At 42.4% G+C, this 23,771-nt stretch overlaps 1 protein-coding gene across 5 annotated transcripts in view; it reads right to left on the bottom strand.

Moving 5' to 3' along the window:
• The window catches only part of LOC129859201 (lethal(3)malignant brain tumor-like protein 4), a 131,871-nt gene that overhangs the window by 33,631 nt on the left and 74,469 nt on the right, over positions 1-23,771 (bottom strand). For 4 of the 5 annotated variants that reach the window (XM_055928663.1, XM_055928664.1, XM_055928665.1 and 1 more), the window contains one exon: positions 22,756-22,829. In XM_055928663.1, coding sequence (XP_055784638.1) covers positions 22,756-22,829 — 74 coding nt within the window. Of the gene's footprint in view, positions 1-18,325; positions 18,475-22,755; positions 22,830-23,771 lie in introns of those variants that run through there. The other variant, XM_055928668.1, reaches the window with a different exon arrangement.

Below are 23,771 nucleotides of genomic sequence, written 5' to 3'. Positions count from 1 at the left end.
TTACCCAACGCCTCCTGTTAAATAAAGGTGAGGTGCTGCGTACCTCAAGAGATAACTGGGTAAGGTTTCGTAAAAAAACACGACTACAATAGGATAGGAACACGAACACGACTACAAATACTCTCCACCTATAAAACATCACGGTCTCATCATCCATAGCGTAGTTCATGGCTTGCCATGTAACTACAGAAAAATACTGTTGATTTGTTGAAAAGATAACATTTTGGAAGAGTAGAAGGAATTCAATTAAATGTGGCTAGCTGAGGAGCATGGCTAGCATTAAGCCACTAAACCCAATTACATTTAATCATATATCCAAGTACCAGAATGACTCATTCTTATGACTGAATTAGTCAATTAGTGATTTACTTATTAGTGCTAAATGGGGCCAAATCCAACATTCATAATGCTGAACATTGTTGATCATTTACGAGGTACGATCGTAAATAATTGTATATTCCTTGCAATGACAAGACTTCAATCTGGTAAAGTCTCCCCTCTTCTCATACGCACCCACCCATTAATAGGCTAGCTTTTTCAAACAGAAATGTGCATCCTGTAGTTCTAACTCCAAAAAGTTCTGGGACACTGTAAAGTCCATGGAGAATAAGAGCACCTCCCAGCTGCCCACTGCACTGAGGTTAGGAAACACTGTCACTACTGATAAATCCACGATAATCGAGAATTTCAATAAGCATTTCTCTATGGATGGCCATGCTTTCCTCCTGGCTACCCCAGCCCTGGCCAACAGCTCCATACTCCCCACAGCTACATGACCAAGCCTCCCCAGCTTCTCCTTCACCCAAATCCAGATAGCAGATGTTCAGAAAGAGCTGCAAAACCTGGTCCCGTACAAATCAGCTGGGCTAGACAATCTGGACCCTGTCTTTATAAAATTATCTGCTGCCATTGTTGCAACCCAAAATTACCAGTCTGTTCAACCTCTCTTTCGTATCGTCCGAGATTCCTAAAGATTGGAACGCTGCCGCGGTCATCCCCCTCTTCAAAGGGGGTGACACTCTAGACCCAAACTGTTACAGACCTATATCCATCCTGCCCTGCCTTTCTAAAGTCTTCGAAAGCCAAGTTAACAAACAGATCACTGACCATTTCGAATTCCACCATAACTTCTCCGCTATGCAATCTGATTTCCGAGCAGGTCACGGGTGGACCTCAGCCACGCTCAAGGTACTAAACGATATCATAACCACCATCGATAAAATACAGTACTGTGCAGCCATCTTCATCGACCTGGCCAAGGCTTTCGACTCTGTCAATTACCGTATTCTTATCGGCAGACTCAACAGCCTCGGTTTCTCAAATGACTGCCTCGCCTGGTTCACCAACTACTTCTCAGAGAGAGTTCAGTGTGTCAAATCGGAGGGCCCGTTGCCGGACCTCTGGCAGTCTCTATGGGGGTACCACAGGGTTCAATTCTCGGGCCAACTCTTTTCTCTGTATATATCAACGATGTCGCTCTTGCTGCGGGTGATTCCCTGATCCACCTCTACGCAGATGACACCATTCTGTATACATCTGGCCCTTCTTTGTAAACTGTGTTAACTTCTCTAGGGTAGAGGGCAGCATTCGGAATTTTGGATGAAATGCATGCCCAAATTAAACTGCCTGGTTCTCGGGCCCAGAAGATATGATATGCATATAACTGGTAGATTTGGATAGAAAACACTCTACAGTTTCCAAAAGTGTTAAAATAGTGTCTGTGAGTATAACAGAACTGATTTGGCAGGCGAAAACCTGAGAAAAGAACATTCAGGAAGTCGTTTTTTGGGGGGTTTTGTAGTTTTCTATTCAATGCCATTACAGTATCCATCGACTTAGGACTCAAATTGCAGTTTCTATGCCACTAGATGTCAACAGACTTTAGAAATTGTTTCAGGCTTGTATTCTGAAAAATGAGGAAGTAAGCGCAGTCTGAATGAGTGGACCCTAAAGTGTCACAGAGCTTTTTCATGCGCGAGACCGAGCGAGTGCCTTTCTTGTTTACCTTTTAAATTGACGACGTTATTGTCCGGTTGAAATATTATCGATTATTTAGGCTAAAAACAACCTGAGGATTGAATATAAACATTGTTTGACATGTTTCTATGAACTTTACGGATACAATTCGGATTTTTTTGTCTGCCTGTTTTGACTGCGTTTGAGCCTGTGGATTACTGAAGAAAACGCACGAACAAAATTGAGTTTTTTGGATATAAATTGACTTTATTGAACAAAAGGAACATTTATTGAGTAAATTAATGTTTGCTGAGTGCAACCATATGAAGATCATCAAAGGTAAGGGATTAATTGTATCTCTATTTTTAACTTGTGTAACTCTTCTACTTGGCTGGTTACTGTTTGTAATGATTTGTCTAGTGGGCTATGTTCTCAAATAATCGTAAGGTATGCTTTCGCCGTAAAGCATTTTTTAAATCTGACACCGTGGTTGGATTCACAAGAAGTTCATCTTTAAACCTATGTAAAATATGTTTTGTCTTCTGAATTTTTATAATGAGTATTTCTGTATTTGAATTTGGCGCCAAGCAATTTCACTGGCTGTTGAAGAGGTGGGACGCTAACGTCTCACGTACCCAAGAGAGGTTAACATACCTCTAAACGAGCGTCAATGCCATACAACACTCCTTCCGTGGCATCCAACTGCTCTTAAACGCTAATAAAACTAAATGCATGCTTTTCAACCGATTGCTAACCGCACCCGCCCGCCCGACTAGCATCACTACTCTGGACGGTTCTGACTTAGAATATGTGGACAACTGCAAATACCTAGGTATCTGGCTAGACTGTGGGCTCTCCTTCCAGACTCATATTAAGCATCTCCAATCCAAAATTAAATCTAGAATCAGCTTCCTATTTCGCAACACAGCCTCCTTCACTCACGCTGCCAAACATACCCTCGTAAAACTGACTATCCTACCGATCCTCTACTTCGGCGATGACATTTACAAAATAGCCTCCAACACCCTACTCAGCAAACTGGATGCAGTCTATCACAGTGCCATCCATTTTGTCACCAAAGCCCCATATACCACCCACCACTGCAACCTGTATGCTCTCATCGGCTGGCCCTCGCTACATATTCGTCGCCAGACCCACTGGCTCCAGGTCATCTATAAGTCTTTGCTAGGTAAAGCTCCGCCTTATCTCAGCTCACTGGTCCCCATAACAACACCACCCGTGGCACGCGCTCCAGCAGGTACAGTTGAAGTCAGAAGTTTACATACACCTTAGCCAAATACATTTAAACTCAGTTTTTCACAATTCCTGATATTTAATCCTAGTAAAAATTCCCTGTCTTAGGTCAGTTAGGATCAACAGTTTATTTTAAGAATGTGAAATGTCAGAATAATAGTAGAGAGAATGATTTATTTGAACTTGTATTTCTTTCACTAAATTAGTATTTGGTAGCATTGCCTTTGAATTGTTTAACTTGGGTCAAATGTTTTGGGTAGCCTTCCACAAGCTTCCCACAATAAGTTGGGTGAATTTTGGCCCATTCCTCCTGACAGAGCTGGTGTAACTGAGTCAGGTTTGTAGGCCTCCTTGCTCACATATGCTTTTTCAGTTCTGCCCACACATTTTCTATAGGATTGAGGTCAGGGCATTGTGATGGCCACTCCAATACTTGTCTTTGTTGTCCTTAAGCCATTTTGCCACAACTTTGGAAGTATGCTTGGGGTCATTGTCCATTTGGAAGAACCATTTGCGACCAAGCTTTAATTTCCTGACTGATGTCTTGAGATGCTGCTTCAATATATCCCCATAATTTTCCCTCCTCATGGAGCTATCTATTTTGTGAAGTGCACCAGTCCCTCCTGCAGCAAAGCACCCTCACAACATGATGCTGCCACCCCCGTGCTTCACGGTTGGGATGGTGTTCTTCGGCTTGATAGCTTCCCCCTTTTTCCTCTAAACACAAAGATGGTCATTGTGGTCAAAACATTCTATTTTTGTTTCATCAGACCAGAGGATATTTTCCCACAAAGTACAATCTTTGTCCCCATGTGCAGTTGCAAACCGTAGTCTGGCTTTTTATGGCAGTTTTGGAGCAGTGGCTTCTTTCCTTGGTGAGCGGCCTTTCAGGTTATGACGATATAGGACTCGTTTTACTGTGGATATAGATACTTTTGTACCCGTTTCCTCTAGCATCTTCACAAGGTCCTTTGCTGTTGTTCTGGGATTGATTTGCACTATTCGCACCAAAGTACATTCATCTCTAGGAGACAGAACGCGCCTCCTTCCTGAGATGTATAACGGCTGCGTGGTCCCATGGTGTTTATACTTGCGTACTATTGTTTGTACAGATGAACGTGGTACCTTCAGGCGTTTGGAAATTGCTCCCGAGGATGAACCAGACTTGTGGAGGTCTACAATTCGTTTCTGAGGTCTTGGCTGATTTCTTTTGATTTTCCAATGAAGTAAAGCAAAGAGGCCCTGAGTTTGAAGATAGGCCTTGAAATACATCCACAGGTACACCTCCAATTGACTGAAATTATGTCAATTAGCCTATCAGAAGCTTCTAAAGCCATGACATCATTTTCTGGAATTTTCCAAGCTGTTTAAAGGCACAGTCAACTTAGTGTATGTAAACTTCTGAGCCATTGGAATTGTGATACAGTGAATTATAAGTGAAATAATAATTATAAGTCTGTAAACAATTGTTGGAAAAATTACTTGTGTCATGCACAAAGTAGATGTCTAAACAGACTTGCTAAAACCATAGTTTGTTAACAAGAAATTTGTGGAGTGGTTGAAAAACGAGTTTTAATGACTCCAACCTAAGTGTATGTAAACTTCCGACTTCAACTGTATATCTCACTGGTCATCCCCAAAGCCAACACCTACTTTGGCCGCCTTTCCTTCCAGTTCTCTGCTGCCAATGACTGGAAGGAATTGTAAAAATACTGAAGTTGGAGACTTATATCTCCCTCACTAACTTTAAGCATCAGGTATCTGAGCAGCTTTCCAATCGCTGCAGCTGTACATAGCCCATCTGTAAATAGCTCAATCTGTGCAAAAGAGCAAAAAAAATATCAATCTTTTTTTGCTCTTTTGCACACCAGTATTTCTACTTGCACATCATCATCTCCACATCTATCACCTCACTGTTCTTTTGCTAAAATTGTAATTACTTCGCTACTATGGCCTATTTATTGCCTTCTCCTTACTCCATTTACACACACTGTACATAGATTTTTCTATTGTGTTATTGACTGTACTTTTGTTTATCCTATGTGTAACTGTGCTGTTTTTTGTCGCACTGCTTTGCTTTATCTTGGCCAGGTCGCAGTTGTAAATGAGAACTTGTTCTGAACTGGCCTACCTGTTTAATTAAAGGTGAAATATATATATATTTTTAATAAAAAAATAGGCGGACGACAAACTGATTAATATTGATGGAGGGCACACTGATTAGTATTGCCGGAGGGCACACTGATTAGTATTGCCGGAGGGCACACTGATTAATATTGCCGGAGGGCACACTGATTAGTATTGCCGGAGGGCACACTGATTAGTATTGCCGGAGGGCACACTGATTAATATTGCCGGAGGGCACACTGATTAATATTGCCGGACGGCACACTGATTAATATTGCCGGACGACACACTGATTAATATTGCCGGAGGGCACACTGATTAATATTGCCGGAGGGCACACTGATTAATATTGCCGGAGGGCACACTGATTAATATTGCCGGACGACACACTGATTAATATTGCCGGATGACACACTGATTAATATTGCCGGATGACACACTGATTAATATTGCCGGATGACACACTGATTAATATTGACGGACGACACACTGATTAATATTGACGGACGACAACACTGATTAATATTGCCGGACGACAACACTGATTAATGGAACCAGCTCATGAACTAAAACTATCTGTTGGGTGTTTTATCAAATTACATTCACTTAAGACTAACTTTTATCTTTGTCAATGACAATGCTTTTGATATTCCTTTTACTGGAGTCCTAGAACAACTGATATGAGTTGTCGTGAGTGTCATCACATTCAAGTAAAATCCTTCTGTATATCTAGATCAAAGGGCTTATAAGGCTTAATTTGGCCAAGTTTGCTCCCCCCCAGAGCTAAACCTTGGGAGAACTGTACTTTGGAGAGGGGCCAGACATAATTCATCTTAAAGAGATCTCATTATTGTTACATAGTGGTATCAGATCTCAAACACATTTCCCTTTCTGCTTATAGTTCCTCATCAATTAACTGGATTCAACAATTATCATCATCATGCCATGTATTTTGTTTAGGTGTTTATCATCAGGTGTTTGGTTGTTTTTGCTATCAGACTGACAGTTGCAGACTTCTGTTGCATCTGTTACCTCACCATCTCTGACAGTGTAATTGTGCCTAGATGGAGTCAGATGAGAACAGTATGAGACACTCCGTGAACAATCTACACCTTCACTTCATTTCCTGTCGCATTTCTTTCAAAAGCAACTCAGGTTCCTCCTCCCTCAGCTCAGAGCACTTCTAAAACAAGATTAAATTAAAGACAGCCTCTCGACCCATGGAGATGATGACGACAACGATGATGATGTGTTTCATAAAAACGTGCCCCTGTTGACATCAAGGTGGATTTATTACTGAGGCAGCTCTGAGGCTCTGGTGTTGTAGATTAGCATAATTTATTCCTGTGGTTTCTACATGAGGGCTCAGCTCCGGGCTTTGATGCAGGAGATAGATAGGATCGCCGTCTCCACCTTTTATCTAGGCTAAATGCAGGCTAAACAGGAGAAGAGAGAAGAATGGAGGATACAGCCGCTTCAAAGAGGCGAGATGTCTAGATTTACAATTACTGAGAACAACAATATTGTCACCCAAGTTAGCAAATGCAGGGTGAAAGGGTATAGAGGGTGAAGGATTTAAAAAATATATATATTTAACCTTTATTTAATTAGGCAAGTCAGTTAAGAACAAATTCTTATTTACAATGATGGCCTAGGAACAGTAGGTTTACTGCCTTGTTCAGGGGCAGAACGACAGATTTTTACCTTGTCAGCTCCGGGATTCGATCGAGCAACCTTTCGGTTACTGACCCAATGCTCTAACAACTAGCTTACCTGCCGCCCTAGGCTACAGTTCTTCATGGAAGCATCAGTGTATAAATTGGATGTGCTGTAAATGCCAACACAAAATATGTCAGATATTTGTCTTCTCTGGGGCTGAAGAGAAAAGTATAAAACAGCACCAAAAACTCAAATCAGCCTGTTGCATTTGTTCAGTGACAAAGAAGACCGTACATTTCTGCTTGTGCCAACAAAATATGCCCAGTCTACTTTTTGCAACTTGAAAACAAATAGCAACTTTGGAGAGGTTTGAAATATTTTCTCACCCCCTAAGACACTATCCTAATACAAAAAGACTACAACCATTTAATAAATGTCAAGTATTCTCTCCAACTGACAGCCTTTCGCACAGAGAAAACAGAGGACAAATTATGTAAAAACCAAAAAGTAGCCATTGTTACCACATCATTTCCTAGTCAATACCAGGTAAATACCAGTGGAAACAGTACTAAACTAAGTGCTACCCACAAAGTTTAACTTGAATTGTACTTAAATACAAATGACAAAATCATTTATCTTTCGTCTCTCTCCGTGTTTTCATAATTTTCAGTCAATTCGCACTGGAGAAATAATTTGAGCAAAGGAAACAGCGCCCCTCTGTCTCAGTATGTGTAGCCCATGTATCTGATGCTGTCTGGACCAAAAGAGTATCATTCGATTGATTGATGCTCTCTTGATTAAAAATATTAATAATAATTAGCCAATCAGAATTGAGCTGAGCTCAACTGTGGGTTGTTCTATTACAGAAAAATGCCCCCCCCCCCCTCCCCCAAGGGAGACCAGTTTGGATTTGGCTTCAGACCAATCAAATCACTTCCTAAGCAAAACATCATTTATAGAAAAACTTGTCTGTTTCTGGTCTGCTTGTGTTAATGTCCTGCAGTATAACTTACTAAATAAGACCTTGATGTAGATTTGGACTTGTGGTGGATGGCATTGGCTTTCAACTAGTCTACAAGTAAAGTGAGTCAGAACATTTTGTTTTACTTGCAGGCAGGCGGACAGACAAGACAAGACAAGACAACAGAAAAGACAAGACAAGACAAGACAGGACAGGACAATGGACAGTCACATGATATTTAGCAACATTGATTGGACAAAATCGTTGTTGGTATCTTTAAGTTTGTTTTCAGTGTATAAACTAATCATATATAGCCTTGCTTACTTGATGCTGTTTAAATGGTGCTGGAATAGTGGAGGCAGTGCTCCTGTTGTGTTTGTGCTAACTTGCGGTAACTCCGTGGTTCTAAATCAGTAGTAGTTTAGTAAACTGTCAAAAAAATTGACTTGCTTGACCATGCTGCAGGTGATATCACATCCTACCATACCCTTGTCTGTACATTACGGCTTGAATCTATTCTTCCGCGCCCAGAAACTCTTTTTACTCTCTGTTCTGAACACACTAGACGACCAGTTCTTTCAGCCTTTAGCCATACTCTTATCCTACTCCTCCTCTGTTCCTCTGGTGATGTAGAGGTTAACACAGGCCCTGCAGCCCCCAGCATCACTCACATTCCCCAGGCGCTCTCATTTGTTGACTTCTATAACCGTAAAAGCATTGGTTTCATGCATGTTAACATTAGAAGCCTCCTCCCTAAGTTTGTTTAATTCACTGCTTTAGCACACTCCGCCAACCCGGATGTCGTAGCCGTGTCTGAATTCTGGCTTAGGAAGCCACCAAAAATCCTGAAATTTCCATCCCTAACTATAACATTTTCCGACAAGATAGCCCCATTCAAAAACTGCCAAAGGGGACGGAGTTGCAATCTACTGCAGAGATAGCCTGCAGAGTTCTGTCATACTATCCAGGTCTGTGCCCAACAATTTGAGCTTCTACTTTTAAAAATCCACCTTCCCAGAAACAAATCTCTCACCGTTGCCGCTTGTTATAGACCCCCATCAGCCCCCAGCTGTGCCCTGGACACCATATGTGAATTGATTGCCCCCCATCTATCTTCAGAATTCGTACTGATAGGTGACCTAAACTGGGAGATGCTTAACACCCTGGCCATCCTACAAGCTAAGCTAGATGCCCTCAATCTCACACAAATTATCAAGGAACCTACCAGGTACAACCCTAAATCCGTAAACATGGGCACCATCATAGATATCATCCTGACCAACTAGCCCTCTAAATACACCTCTGCTGTCTTCAACCAGGATCTCAGCGATTACTGACTCATTGCCTGCGTGCGTAATGGGTCCGCGGTCAAACGACCATCCCTCATCACTGGTCAAACTCTCCCTAAAACACTTCAGCGAACAGGCCTTTCTAATTGACCTGGTCCGTGTATCCCGGGAAGGATATTGACCTCATCCCGTCAGTAGAGGATGCCTGGTTGCTCTTCAAAAGTGCTATCCTCTCCATCTTAAATAACCATGCCCCATTCAAAAAATGTAGAACTAAGTACAGATATAACCCTTGGTTCACTCCAGACTTGACTGCCCTTGACCAGCACAAAAACATCCTGTGGCGTTCTGCATTAGCATCGAATAGCCCCCGCGATATGCAAGTTTTCAGGGAAGTCAGAAACCAATATACTCAGTCAGTTAGGAAAGCTAAGGCTGGCTTGTTCAAACAGAAATTTGCATCCTGTAGCTCTAATTCCAAAAAGTTTTGGGACACTAAAGTCCATGGAGAATAAGAGCACCTCCTCCCAGCTGCCCACTGCACTGAGGCTAGGAAAAACTGTCACCACCGATAAATCTACGATAATTGATATTCAATAAGCATTTTTCCACGGCTGGACATGCGTTCCACCTGGCTACCCCTAACCCGGCCAACAGCTCAGCACCCCCTGCAGCAACTTGCCCATACACCCCCCCCCCCCCCCCCCCCCCCCCCACTTCTCCTTCACCCAAATCCAGACAGCTGATGTTCTGAAAGAACTGCAAAATCTGGATTCCTACAAATCAGCTGGGCTAGACAATCTGAACCCTCCCTTTCTAAAATTATCTGCAGAAATTGTTGCAACCCCTATTACTAGCCTATTCGACCTCTCATTCGTATCATCTGAGATCCCCAAAGATTGGAAATCTGCCACGGTCACTGCCCTCTTCAAAGGGAGAGACACTCTAGACCCAAACTGTTATAGACCTACAGTATATCCATCCTGTCCTTTCTAAAATCTTTCTAAAATCTTTCTAAAATCTTCGAAAGCCAAGTGAAGCAACAGATCACCGACTATTTCGATTCCCACCGTACCTTCTCCACTATGCAATCTGGTTTCCGAGCTGGTCATGGGTGCACCTCAGTCACACTCAAGGTCCTAAACGATATCATAACCATCATCAACCTGGCCAAGGCTTTCGACTGTCAATCACTGCATTTTTATTGGCAGACTCAATAGCCTTGGCTTCTCAAATGACTGCCTCGCCTGGTTCACCAACTACTTCTCAGATAGAATTCAGTGTGTCAAATCGGAGGGCCTGTTGTCCGGACGTCTGGCAGTCTCTATTGGGGTACCACAGGTTTCAATTCTCGGGCCGACTCTTTTCTCTGTAGATATCAATGATGTCGCTCTTGCTGCTGGTGATTCTCTGATCCGCCTCTACGCAGACAACACCATTCTGTATACATCCGGCCCTTCTTGGACACTGTGCTAACAAACCTCCAAACGAGCTTCAACACCATACAACACTCCTTCCGTGGCCTCCAACTGCTTTTAAATGCTAGTAAAACTAAGTGCATGATCTTCAAACGATTGCTGCCTGCACCCTCACGCCCGACTAGCATCACTACCCTGGACGGTTCTGACTGAGAATATGTGGACAACTGCAAATACCTAGGTATCTGGTTAGACTGTAAACTCTCCTTCCAGACTCACATTAAGCATCTCCAATCCAAAAGAAAATCTAAGATCGGCTTCCTATTTCGCAACAAAGCCTCCTTCACTCATGCCGCCAAACATACCAACGTAAAACTGACTATCCTACCGATCCTTGACTTCGGCAATGTCATTTACAAAATAGCCCCCAACACTCTACTCAGCAAATTGGATGTAGTCTATCACAGTGACATCCGTTTTATCACCAAAGCCCCATATACTACCCACCACTGCGACCTGTATGCTCTCGTTGTCTGGCCCTCGCTTCATATTTGTCGCCAAACCCACTGGCTCCAGGTCATCTATAAGTATTTGCTAGGTAAAGCTCCACCTTATCTCAGCTCACTGGTCACCATAGCAACAACCACCCGTAGCACGCGCTCCAGCAGGTATATTGCACTGGTCATCCCCAAAGCCAACACTTCCTTTGGCCGCCTTTCCTTCCAGTTCTCTGCTGCCAATGACTGGAACGAATTGCAAAAATCTCTGAAGCTTGAGTCTTATATCTCCCTCTCTAACTTTAAGCATCAGCTGTCAGAGCAGCTTCCGGTCACTGTACCTGTACACAGCCCATCTGTAAATAGCCCACCCAACTACCTCATCCCCATATTATTACTTACCCTCTTGCTCTTTTGCACCCCAGTATCTCTACTTGCAAATCATCATCTACACATTTATCACTCCAGATTTAATGCTAAATTGTAATTATTTTTGCCTCTAGGGCCTATTTATTGCTTACCTCCCTACTCTCCTACAATTGCACACACTATACATAGATTTTGAAATTGTTATTTTCTTTTGTGTTATTGACTGTACGTTTCAAATCAAATCAAATTTTATTAGTCACATACACATGGTTAGCAGATGTTAATGCGAGTGTAGCGAAATGCTTGTGCTTCTAGTTCCGACAATGCAGTAATAACAACAAGTAATCTAACCTAACAATTCCGCAACTACTACCTTATACACGCAAGTGTAAAGGGGTAAAGAATATGTACATAAAGATATATGAATGAGTGATGGTACATACGGCATAGGCAAGGTGCAGTAGATAGTATAGAGTACGGTATATACCTATGAGATGAGTACTGTAGGGTATGTAAACATAAAGTGGCATAGTTTAAAGTGGCTAGTGGTCCATGTATTACATAAGATGGCAAGATGCAGTAGATGATATAGAGTACAGTATTTACATATACATAAGAGATGTGTAATGTAGGGTATGTAAACATTATATTAGGTGGCATAGTTTAAAGTGGCTGGTGGTACATTTTTACATAATTTCCATCAATTCCCATTTTTAAGGTGGCTGGAGCTGAGTCAGTTTGTTGGCAGCGGCCGCTAAATGTTAGTGGTGGCTGTTTAACAGTCTGATGGCCTTGAGATAGAAGCTGTTTTTCAGTCTCTCGGTCCCTGCTTGGATGCACCTGTACTGACCTCGCCTTCTGGATGATAGCGGGGTGAACAGGCAGTGGCTTGGGTGGTTGTTGTCCTTGATGATCTTTATGGCCTTCCTGTGACATCGGGTGGTGTAGGTGTCCTGGAGGGCAGGTAGTTTGCCCCGGGTGATGCGTTCTGCCGACCTCACTACCCTCTGGAGAGCCTTACGGTTGTGTGCGGAGCAGTTGCCGTACCAGGCGGTGATACAGCCCGACAGGATGCTCTCGATTGTGCATCTGTAGAAGTTTGTGAGTGCTTTTGGTGACAAGCCGAATTTCTTCAGCCTCCTGAGGTTGAAGAGGCGCTGCTGCGCCTTCTTCACAACGCTGTCTGTGTGGGTGGACCAATTCAGTTTGTCCGTGATGTGTACACCGAGGAACTTAAAACTTTCCACATTCTCCACTACTGACCCGTCGATTTGGATAGGGGGGTGCTCCCTCTGCTGTTTCCTGAAGTCCACAATCATCTCCTTTGTTTTGTTGACGTTGAGTGTGAGGTTATTTTCCTGACACCACACTCCGAGGGCCCCCACCTCCTCCCTGTAGGCCGTCTCGTCGTTGTTGGTAATCAAGCCTACCACTGTAGTGTCGTCCGCAAACTTGATGATTGAGTTGGAGGCGTGCATGGCCACGCAGTCGTGGGTGAACAGGGAGTACAGGAGAGGGCTCAGAACGCACCCTTGTGGGGCCCCAGTGTTGAGGATCAGCGGGGTGGAGATGTTGTTACCTACCCTCACCACCTGGGGGCGGCCCGTCAGGAAGTCCAGGACCCAGTTGCACAGGGCGGGGTCGAGACCCAGGGTCTCGAGCTTGATGACGAGTTTGGAGGGTACTATGGTGTTAAATGCTTTGTTTGTTTGTGTAACTCTGTGTTGTTGTTTTTGTTGCACTGTTTTGCTTTATCTTGGCCAGGTCACAGTTGTAAATGAGAACTTATTCTCAACTGGCCTACCTGGTTAAATAAAGGTTAAATAAAAAAATATATATAACTTTGTTTGTTATAAGCAATATTTGCTTTATGGACTTCACTGAACAGATGTTGCTCTTCGGTTTTGTGACGAAACAAACCTGTGTGTAGTTAAATTTATTCCGCCACTGTGTGACTGTTGTCTTTTTGTTGTCACTGCCTTATCGTATATCATGGTGGTGTATGAACAAATGGGTTAGAGAGCAAACAAGGCTTTTATCACAACATAGGTTGTAATATGTCTTTTTTACTGGCTTGGCTTCCTCACTGATTTTACCCACACACCACTACTGGTTGTTAATCAAGTGAAACCTCTCCTCAGACACTCTTTATAAGAGCCATCAGTCATGTCAGACAGAAGTCAGATAGCAGACCACTGATAGGGGCCCTCTGTTCCACCAGAGGCCCACGGACAATCAACCAATCATCTCTAGCGCGCCACCACAAACGAGAGGGGAGCTAATCTGACTGGTTTACACAACAGCCCGCTCACCCTCTGCAGTGTGAGAAAGAGGGGGTGGGGGGGCGATAAAATCGAAGAAAATAAACGATGAACATGTTCCTTCAGAGATGGCACTGGGCGAGATGGTGAGATAGGGAATGGGAAAAGGGGATACCTAGTCAGTTGTACAACTTCCGCATTTAACCCAACCTAACCTCTGAATCAAAGAGGTGTGTGGGACTGCCTTAATCAACATCCACATCATCAGCACCCGGGTTAACTGCCTTTCAGGGGCAGAACGACAGATTTTTCACCTTGTCAGCTTGGGGATTCGATCCTGCTACCTTTCGGTTACTGGCCCGCCAGGGTAGGTGCGTCTCAATGAGGTTAAGCAGTGTTTGAAATTGGTTCAGCATAAAACAATGATGTGAAGAATTACCATATGTGTACAATAACAACAACCACAGTATACCCTCTACCAGACTCAAGATATTATGACAAAGGCTACTGGGTACATAAGACTAGCTACACACATATAAAGCACTCAAATCAAGTCGGCAGTGTCACGTTGAATAAATAATTGGAGACAGGTGCAGGAATACGTAATGGGGAGTTTTAATACTCAACCCAAAAATACAACCAGCCATGAAAAGGCAGGAAGCCCAAAACAAACACGTATAGAAAAACACAGGGATGTATCCCAAACAAAAGAACAAGGTTAAACCTCTAATAAATACACGGGACGAGACCCGTAATAACAAGTACACAACAATATACGGGACGAGACACGTAATAACGAGAACGCAACACACGCAGCACGAAAGCTGAAACAACAAAGCACAGGTACTCACAAGACCAACAGACATGGGAACAATAGCCGACATGGGAACAATAACCGACATGGGAACAATAACCGACAAGACAATGGGGAACAGAGGGCACATATATACAATTACTAATCAGTGGATATGGGAACCATCGAGTGCGTAATTAGAAAGTTCAGTGAAGCCTAGAGGCCGGTGATGTAGACCTCTGGAACTGGTGCACGGAAAGAGCAGCAGTACCAGGGGGAATCCGTGACAGGCAGAGTCTACAAACTGCATTGCAATTACAGTTTTTGTAATTCACTAAGTCAAAATAAACAACTGTTCTGAACCCTGCACATGCACACTAACTCCCCACGCAGACACAAAGGGCTTGAGCAATCATTAATGCATGGCACGCAGGCACACACACGCAGCACTATTGCATTGACACAGACAGCTCAGCAAAGAGACTAGTCATTACTAAGCATAACCAGTTCATGACCGCCTCCCTCCTTCTCCCCTCCTCAACCCAAAAGCAGCAGCTGGTAAGACATGCAGACTCTGTTTACCAGACCCTGTTTAGGTGGTGACTGGGTGGTGGTGGTCTCGCCCTAGTTATTGGTCGAGTTGGCCATACAATTCCCCCTCTGCTGCTATGGTAACAGACAGATTACACGCCGCTAGGGCAGCCTAATGCCGCCTAAAGCCAAAATAATGGTAATTAAAAATGTCATTGCTTATCCCCCTGTCCTCACAACAGTGACTGGCAATGCTGTCTATACCAACTTGGTATCAAAACTAGGATTTTCGTAGATGGCATAGCACTAGGGCTGACCCCATTTAGTCGACTGGTCGATTGTTTGGTCGATAGGCTGTTGGTCGACTAAGATTTATTTAGTCGAGCAGTCAAATATATATTTTTATTCATGGTGTACAAGACACCTGTCTGATTTGCGCCTGTCTCTGTGGACTGATCCATTGCGGAGGCCACGGGAATGGCACAGTCCATCACTGTAAGACATGTGATACTGACATTGTATATGGTTATATTATGTAAAAATAATACATCTAATATTCTAACAAATTCAATTTTTCCCGCATTGGATACGGCCGCTGTCCGCGGTTTTGAAACAATCTTCAGTGCGCCGTAGAATTGCCGCCTTTCTCTATGTTGATGTGTGCATAATAGCAAAGTTAACCAACCTATTGGGAATGTGACCAATCCGGCGGAGGCAGCAGCAGCAGACGAGGAAACAGTCCTTGCCTTACATGCTGACCACACCGCTCGCGTCGTTGGCATTTTTTAAATGTACACATACATGTTATTCAATCATTGCGCGCGCCAACAAGCGTCTGCGTAGCCAGGCGCTAAAATAGAACTTGGTTCTATTTGTGACCCTTTCCACGCTGCAAGTCCTGCCTCTCCCATCTCCTCATTGGTTTTTAGGAGCATATACCCACGTGCCATCTCCTCATTGGTTTTTAGGAGCATATACCCATGTGGGTGATTGAAAGATTAACTCCAGTCCAGTTGGTATTGGTAATGCACCTTAAAGTTGGTTGCCAACCGCTATATAAAATCCAAAGAAGAAGCCTGAAGGAGGAGAGATTACTAGAAAGAAACTCGGTTTACCCATTTATCTGTGGATTAATTGTCGGAGTAGAGGACCTCGTGCATTTCAGGTAAAATAACAACCCAATGTTTATATCCCAGGACAAATTAGCTAGCAACAGCAAGCCAGCTGGCTAAATTGCCATAAATGTTTAATGCTTTTCGACCTGTCCCCAAATTAATAGTTTGTTTTGATATTTCAACCTGCATGGTGTGGGTGGACAAAATCAACATGCGCGCAATGGCGGTGTGGTCAGCATGTTAGCTTTATTGTCTAAGAATATTGAGGAGAGAGGAAACCCCCAACTTAATTAGGTCTAGAATCAATAGCCTAACTGTTAAGATGTGCCTAGCTTTATAAATCATTCATATATATCAAGAAAAATAAGACAGATCTTGCTTCTGTTGCTTGTTTGAGTGTTTATTTAATAATCTACTGATTCCGTGAGCACCAAGCCTCATGCAACAGCAAAATGTTGGATAAAGCAGTTTCACAGATTAGTCTGTTTTTAATCTTTGCTATGCTGTAATAAAGGCTTCACAATTTTGGGGGGTTAGAACAGACTAGTATTACTTATAATTGATTTAGTGTTGATTACACTGTTCCAAACAGACATAAAAATAATACTGTAATCTAACAGCACCTCTTTGTCACACATAATATGCACACAGCTCTCGCTCCTATACCCTACTTTTTCTTTATCTTCTTATAGTTATTATTATCATCGTCATTATAATAAGTAATGTCGTTATCATTAGTAGGCTTTGTATAGTAGCCTTGTGTAACCACCATCGAGCTGTAGGCCTAAGAGTGCATCCTGTTTAGTCTTAATAACTGTAACTTAGTTAGGCCTATATTTCAATATGTAGGCTACTGTATCAATCAATCATTCATTTGTTCTTGCCATCACACAGCATACGAGACATTCATGCTTTGAAATACAATCAAGCATTTAAGTTTGAAAATTAAATAACAAAGGGAGCTTTGAATAATTAGCATAAATAATAAATAAACCGCAATTCACGAATGCATGCATCTGTTTTTAGTTTGCTGTAATAAAGGCTTTATATGTTTATTTTAATTTTATAAAGAACAGACTCTATGGTACTCTTATTTAGTGTTGTTTACACTGTTCCAAATGGTCAGAAAAAATATAAATATTGTAATCTAACAGCAACTGTTTGGCACACATAATAGTCACACATCGATTGCTCTTATACCCTCCTTTTTCATGATCTCCAGTAGTTTCCACAACTAAGTCAAATGTCTTCCACAGATCTGACTTCCCCTTTCCCTCCTGAGCAACCAGTAAACATTCACCCATTTCAAGTTTCTTTTTCACGTCCTCCGCATCCATTTTGCTGTGACGTGTTACTGTGTTTGGAGTTTTTATGTGATTATGATAGGCTATAGGTCAGGCCCTATTGGTCACATGCATGAGATGTTTCACGTAAAGAGAACAAGGATTAAGGGAATAGGGAATGTTTTTCCGAAACAAATTATGGATTTCGGTAACAGAGCTTTTCACACAGCAACAAGTAAGAAACTAAATGGCTGAAATGATTTTGCAGCTTCAGCACGGACAGCACAATAAACACTTGCTGTGCTGTGGTGCATTTTTGCTGCAGTAGGGAGGACAGCGAGACAACGTGCACCAGTCACACAGGTAATCACTGTCATTTTTTTCAACACAGTGTGACCATCGGGCTCTTTGAGTTATTTGTGTGTCTTAATTATTCAATCAAACAGTGTGCTTAAAGCATCAGACAAGCTCAGTGCATATGTAGTTTATTTTATTCAAACACAGTGTGTCTGTCTATATATGGAAAAATACGTTTAAACATTTCGACCAATCGATTGAACAGGAGGAATCTTAGTCGACCATCATTTTTTTTTTTTTCCCAGGGACAGCCCTAACTAGCACTATGCCAACCAAAACATCCCTTCAAGACATGGATTTCACCTCAACCCTGAAATTCCAACTCCCTCAGAAGCTCAACAATAGCAAAGGCCTCACTGTTCCAAATCAGCTTGGTATGTAAACAAAGAGTCACAGATACTTTTCATGTGAGACTAGACATTGAGGATCCCAGCAGCATTAGCCCATATTGAACAGCAGCAGGGAAATGTGAGCAGCCCACAGGAGGTGGGGGACACTGGCGCGCTAGAAAATTATTGTGTATGGGGTGGCTCTCTCTCCAGCGAGTGTCAGATAGCGACCATCTGTTTCCCTACACAGTTATGAGACTGCGAGACGACTTGCTCTTCACGATTGGGTGGAGAAAGAGAAAGCGAGGGAGAGAGAAAGAGAGAGAAAGAAAGAAATTAGAGAGCAGCACATCACTTGGTGAATCTTCAAAATGGTGTAGAGTAGTGAGTGTAATTCTGCATGCGTGGAAGGCCCAATCAGACACATGAAAGACACATTATTTTTTAATATGTTCTGAACTTTTGTGAAACAGCACCATTAAAAACATATGGCAAATAGAAATCAAACTGGATGGTCTTCAGAAATAGATGGGAAAATATGAGGGTAGAGGAAGGATAGAACTAAAAACAAACAAAAGTTAACCAATGTAATATAGATTATGTCAGTAAATTGAGCTGTAAGTAGAAGCGTTTTTGTTCATTAGTTCACTCCAACTACGGGGGTGAAAAATAATAAAGGAATTATATATTTTTAAAAGATGTGTATATACAGTGCAATCAGAAAGTATTCAGACCCCTTGACTTTTTCCACGTTTTGTTACGTTACAGCCTTATTCTGAAATGGATGAAAAACATTTTTTTTTCTCATCAATCTATACATAATACCGCAAAATGACAAAGCAAAACCTGGATTTTAGAAATGATTGCAAATGTATACAAAATAAATGAAATATCACATTTACATAAGTAAATTACATAAGTATTCAGACCCCCACATTGTTGAAGCACCTTTGACAGTGATTACAGCCTCGACTCAGGGCGGCAGGTAGCCTAGTGGTTAGAGAGTTTGTTGTTAGATCGAATCCCCGAGATAAAAATCTGTCGTTCTGCCCCTGAACAAGGCAGTTAACCCACTGTTTCAAGGCCGTCATTGTAAATAAGAATTTGTTCTCAACTGACTTGCCTAGTTAAATAAAAGGTTATATAAAAAATATATATAAATAAAGACTCTTCTTGGGTATGACGCTACAAGCTTGGCACACTTGTATTTGGGGAGTTTCTCCCATTCTTCTCTGCAGATCGTCTCAAGCTCTATCAGGTTGGATGGGGAGTGTCGCTGCACAGCTATTTTCAGGTCTCTCCAGAGATGTTCAATCGGGTTCAAGTACGGGCTCTGGCTGGGCCACTCAAGAACATTCAGAGACTTGTCCTGAAGCCACTCCTGCATTGTCTTGGCTGTGTGCTTCGGGTTGTTGTCCTGTTGGAAGGTGAACCTTCACCCTAGTCTGAGGTTCTGAGTGCTCTGGAGCAGGCTTTCATCAAGGATGTCTCTGTACTTCGCTCTGTTCATCTTTCCCTCGATCCAGACCAGGAGTTCAATCTTGGTTTCATCAGGCCAGATAATCTTGTTTCTCATGGTCTGAGAGTCTTTAGGCAAACTCCAAGCAGGCTGTCTTGTGCCTCTTCCTGAGGAGTGGCTTCCGTTTGGCCACTCTACCATAAAGGCCTGATTGGTGGAGTACTGTCGAGATGGTTGTCCTTCTGGAAGGTTATCCCATCTCCACAGAGGAACTCTAGAATGCTGTCAGAGTGACCATCGGGTTCTTGGTAACCTCGCTTCCTTGCTGAGCAGCCTTTCAGGTTATGTCGATATAGGACTCGTTTTACTGTGGATATTGATACTTTTGTACCTGTTTCCTCCAGCATCTTCACAAGGTCCTTTGCTGTTGTTCTGGGATTGATTTGCACTTTTCACACCAAAGTACGTTCATCTCTAAGAGACAGAACGTATCTCCTTCCTGAGCGGTATGACGGCTGCGTGGTCCCATGGTGTTTATACTTGCGTACTATTGTTTGTACAGATGAACGTGGTACCTTTTCTTCTTTTGGAAATTGCTCCCAAGGATGAACCAGATTTTTTTTTCTGAGGTCTTGGCTGTTTTTTTCCCATGATGTCAAGCAAAGAGGCACTGAGTTTGAAGGTATACCTTGAAATACATCCACAGGTACACCTCCAATTGACTCAAATGATTTCAATCAGCCTATCAGAAACTTCTAAAGCCATGAAATCATTTTCTGGAATTTTACAAGCTGTTTAAAGGCACAGTCAACTTAGTATATGTAAACTTCTGACCCACTGGAATTGTGATACAGTGAAATAATCTGTCTGTAAACAATTGTTGGAAAAATGACTTATGTCATGCACAAAGTAGATGTACTAACCGACTTGCCAAAACTATACTTTGTTAATAAGAAATTTGTGGACTGGTTGAAAAACAAGTTTTAATGACTCCAACCTAAGTGTATGTAAACTTCCGACATCACCTATATATATACTTATTATATATGAACGCAAGTCATGAGTCAAGGCAATCAGATCATTCTCACTAACACAATCATTCAGTACATTAACATAATTAACATTGTTCATAGAAATGGATTGTCCTGACACTCAGAAGTGTATTCAACTCTACGACAGTTATGAATGAATCAAAACCAGAATATGATTATCTGCTAGTGTGGGACAAGAAATGTAAACTACAGCTCAGTAATGAGAATTGCAGTACCACGTACACAAATGTTTAACTAAAGTATAACTACCATATAAACTCAAAGTGAGTAATAACTAAATGCTATAACAACAATATTTGTTATAACTACAAAAAGTCCAGTGTGAAAAGTATGCTGTAGCCAGGGCCATGGGTGGACTGTCTCTTCCTGTACCAGGAAGATAGAGGAGAGGATGGAGGAGAGGAAAGAAGAAGAGAGAGGTAAGGAAAAAGGAGAGAGAAGAGGACAGGATGGAGGAGAGAAGGGATAGAAAAGAGGAGAATCGCTCTCTCATCTATCCCTTTCAGAAGGGATTTCAGCTGTAAAGGAGTCCAAGGGTGGGGTGACCTGGCAAGTCTCTTCTGATCACTTGCCATCCCACAGTTACCGAAAAAGTCCCACAAAACAAAGGAGGAAAGGAATGACAAGAATGGACATCCCTGCGGGGAGTGAGAAGAATGAGATTCTTCAGTGTTCTTTAGTTTAATTTCTCATTGTGTGGTGTTCTCTAACTATCTTATCACATTGCCGGTACAGAATGTACTGAATGAAATCCAGGTCCCAGAATCATCCTTCACAGTAGAGTACGGATCAGTTTGGTTAGTTCGTTGAGGCAGCAGAGAACAAACTCATGGCAGAAACAATTGGGTCCTTGTGGCCTGGAGGTAAGGCGAGTGTGGTATGGTTTGTGTGCACAAGTATGTGTTTGGGTATGTGTATGTGGTGTGTGTGTGTGTGTGGCCTGCCTGGCTAGCTACTCCGGCTGTAGCAGTAATGCGTTCTGTCGTCACAACTAGAGCTCTTTCACCTCCTCTTATCGTCCTCACGGAGTTGGAAGAGCTGTCGTCGCGGGTAGTGGAGCTAAAATTAGTTATTCACTCCGATACACAGCCGGTGAAATGCGCTCGGCCTGAAAGGATACGAAACAGGGCTCCTTCCAGACTACGTTGTCTCTTTTTCCTTGGGAGAAACTAACAGCTTGACGGAAAAAATACACGTGCACACACACACACACATTCCCTGTGCCCCCCCACCTCGCTGACGGACAGGTTGCCATGGAAACCACCCACCAAATCATAGCAATCAATGCAGCTATCCGAATAGATAGAGGAATCTAGATGTTATTGGGCCTCGCCAATGTAGTGCAAAGAAAAACTAAACTAAAAAGTCTGTGTTTTTTCCCTTCTAGGTTTTGAACCAGTCTCAAAACTCCATTACACCTGTGCTCACAGTAATCAAAATGAGTGACTACGAAGCCAGGCGATCCAGTGACTTAGGACTAATACTTCCTTGCTACTTGAAAACGCCCATTTCACAGAGAAATCACCCCAGTAGCAACCGTGATTGACATCAATTACCTCAGGTGAAATTGGGTATCCAACTCTCCAGTGATTGCTCGCTCACACAACCAGCCATCTTCGTGGAGAGTAACTACCTGTCAGATGCTAAGCAGCCGGCAAGCCACTTACACAATTTAAAAATAAAAACCTGTCACTAGCTGAATAGCTTTGGGTGAGGAGACTCGACTATAAAAGGGCATTACAGTGTCATCATTAGTGAGTGTTTAGTGGCCAGGCAGCAATGAGTCTATCTCTCTCTCCCTCCACACTATAGAAAAACAACTAAAAGGGTGCCACAGGAACATAGATAGGTCTATGCTCTCGTTGCCTTGAGTCACTTGGGGTGCCGGCTGCCAGAAGGTACGGGGGGAAATGACTGGAGGTAATGTAGTTTCTCCAGCCCATACGGCACTCCAAAGAGCAAGCAGAGCGAGGGAAAGCATCCAGGATGTCAATAATACCATTAACGACCACCTTTGAACCATCTAACCCAGCTGTTTCCATTACCTGTGATCATGCTATTCAAGTCAATCTCTTCCTCCTCCTCTTTGACTCGCAGATATTTTGTTGACTGGGAGAGCCTGAGGAGATAAAGAAAGAGAGAGAGAGAGAGAGAGAGATGATCTTACAGCGAGAAAGCGATTCACTATTGGGGCCAGAAGATTACCAAGCAAACAAGTATTGAGGTGGAACTGCTTTTAAGTCCTAACAGAGCGAATATAAACCTGAGATGGCTTACATAAAATCTATATATCGTCATGGTATAAAAATATATCCTATTATAAAGCACACATACGTATCTACTTTATAGCGTTCACATCATTGTACCATCTTACAAACTGCTGTACATCGAAGGGCCATGTGCTCTTGGCAGAGAAAAACACCAGTGCTGAGGATACAGTAATGATAGCTCTGTGGATAGTGGTTATGATAGCATGTCCACAGTGATTGGGTGCTAGCTGAAAGGGGGACTGTGATGCAGTTTGGCAGGGCAGTCTCTGTTGACAGTAAAGAAGACTGTAGGAGAAACACCATAGAGCCACACCTGTCCCAGGTCTTTCCCATGAAGGTAAAACTACAGATTTTACAACTTATAAAGGCTTTATATAGCATACATAAAACGCTTCATAAGCACTATATAAAGGCTTCATAAACACTACATAAAGGCTTCCTAAATCATCTATAAGTGTATCCAATACTTTATAAATGGTGTATAAAGGATGACAACCATTACCACTGTGGGGCGATTTGCCAAACGTGACATAAAACTTGATGTATTCTTGTACACCATTTATAGAGTATGACATATGATTATAGATGATTTGTGAAGCATTTATGTAGGGCTTATGAAGCCTTTATAAGTTGCACCTCATTTAAAGTGGGACTGTGTTCTCTATGAGAACTCAATCAATCAAACATTATTTATAGAGTAACATCTCTTACAGGGGATGCATTTCAAAGTGCTTAACAAATAAAATTATAAAAAGGTGAGAAATATAAAACCCCAAAACGTATTCTAAATG

The sequence above is a fragment of the Salvelinus fontinalis genome, chromosome 7 (assembly GCF_029448725.1).
Source record: "Salvelinus fontinalis isolate EN_2023a chromosome 7, ASM2944872v1, whole genome shotgun sequence".
NCBI classification, from domain to species: Eukaryota; Metazoa; Chordata; class Actinopteri; order Salmoniformes; family Salmonidae; genus Salvelinus; species Salvelinus fontinalis.
Note: the sequence above shows the minus strand (reverse complement) of the source record. Positions and strands in the feature narration are given on the sequence as shown.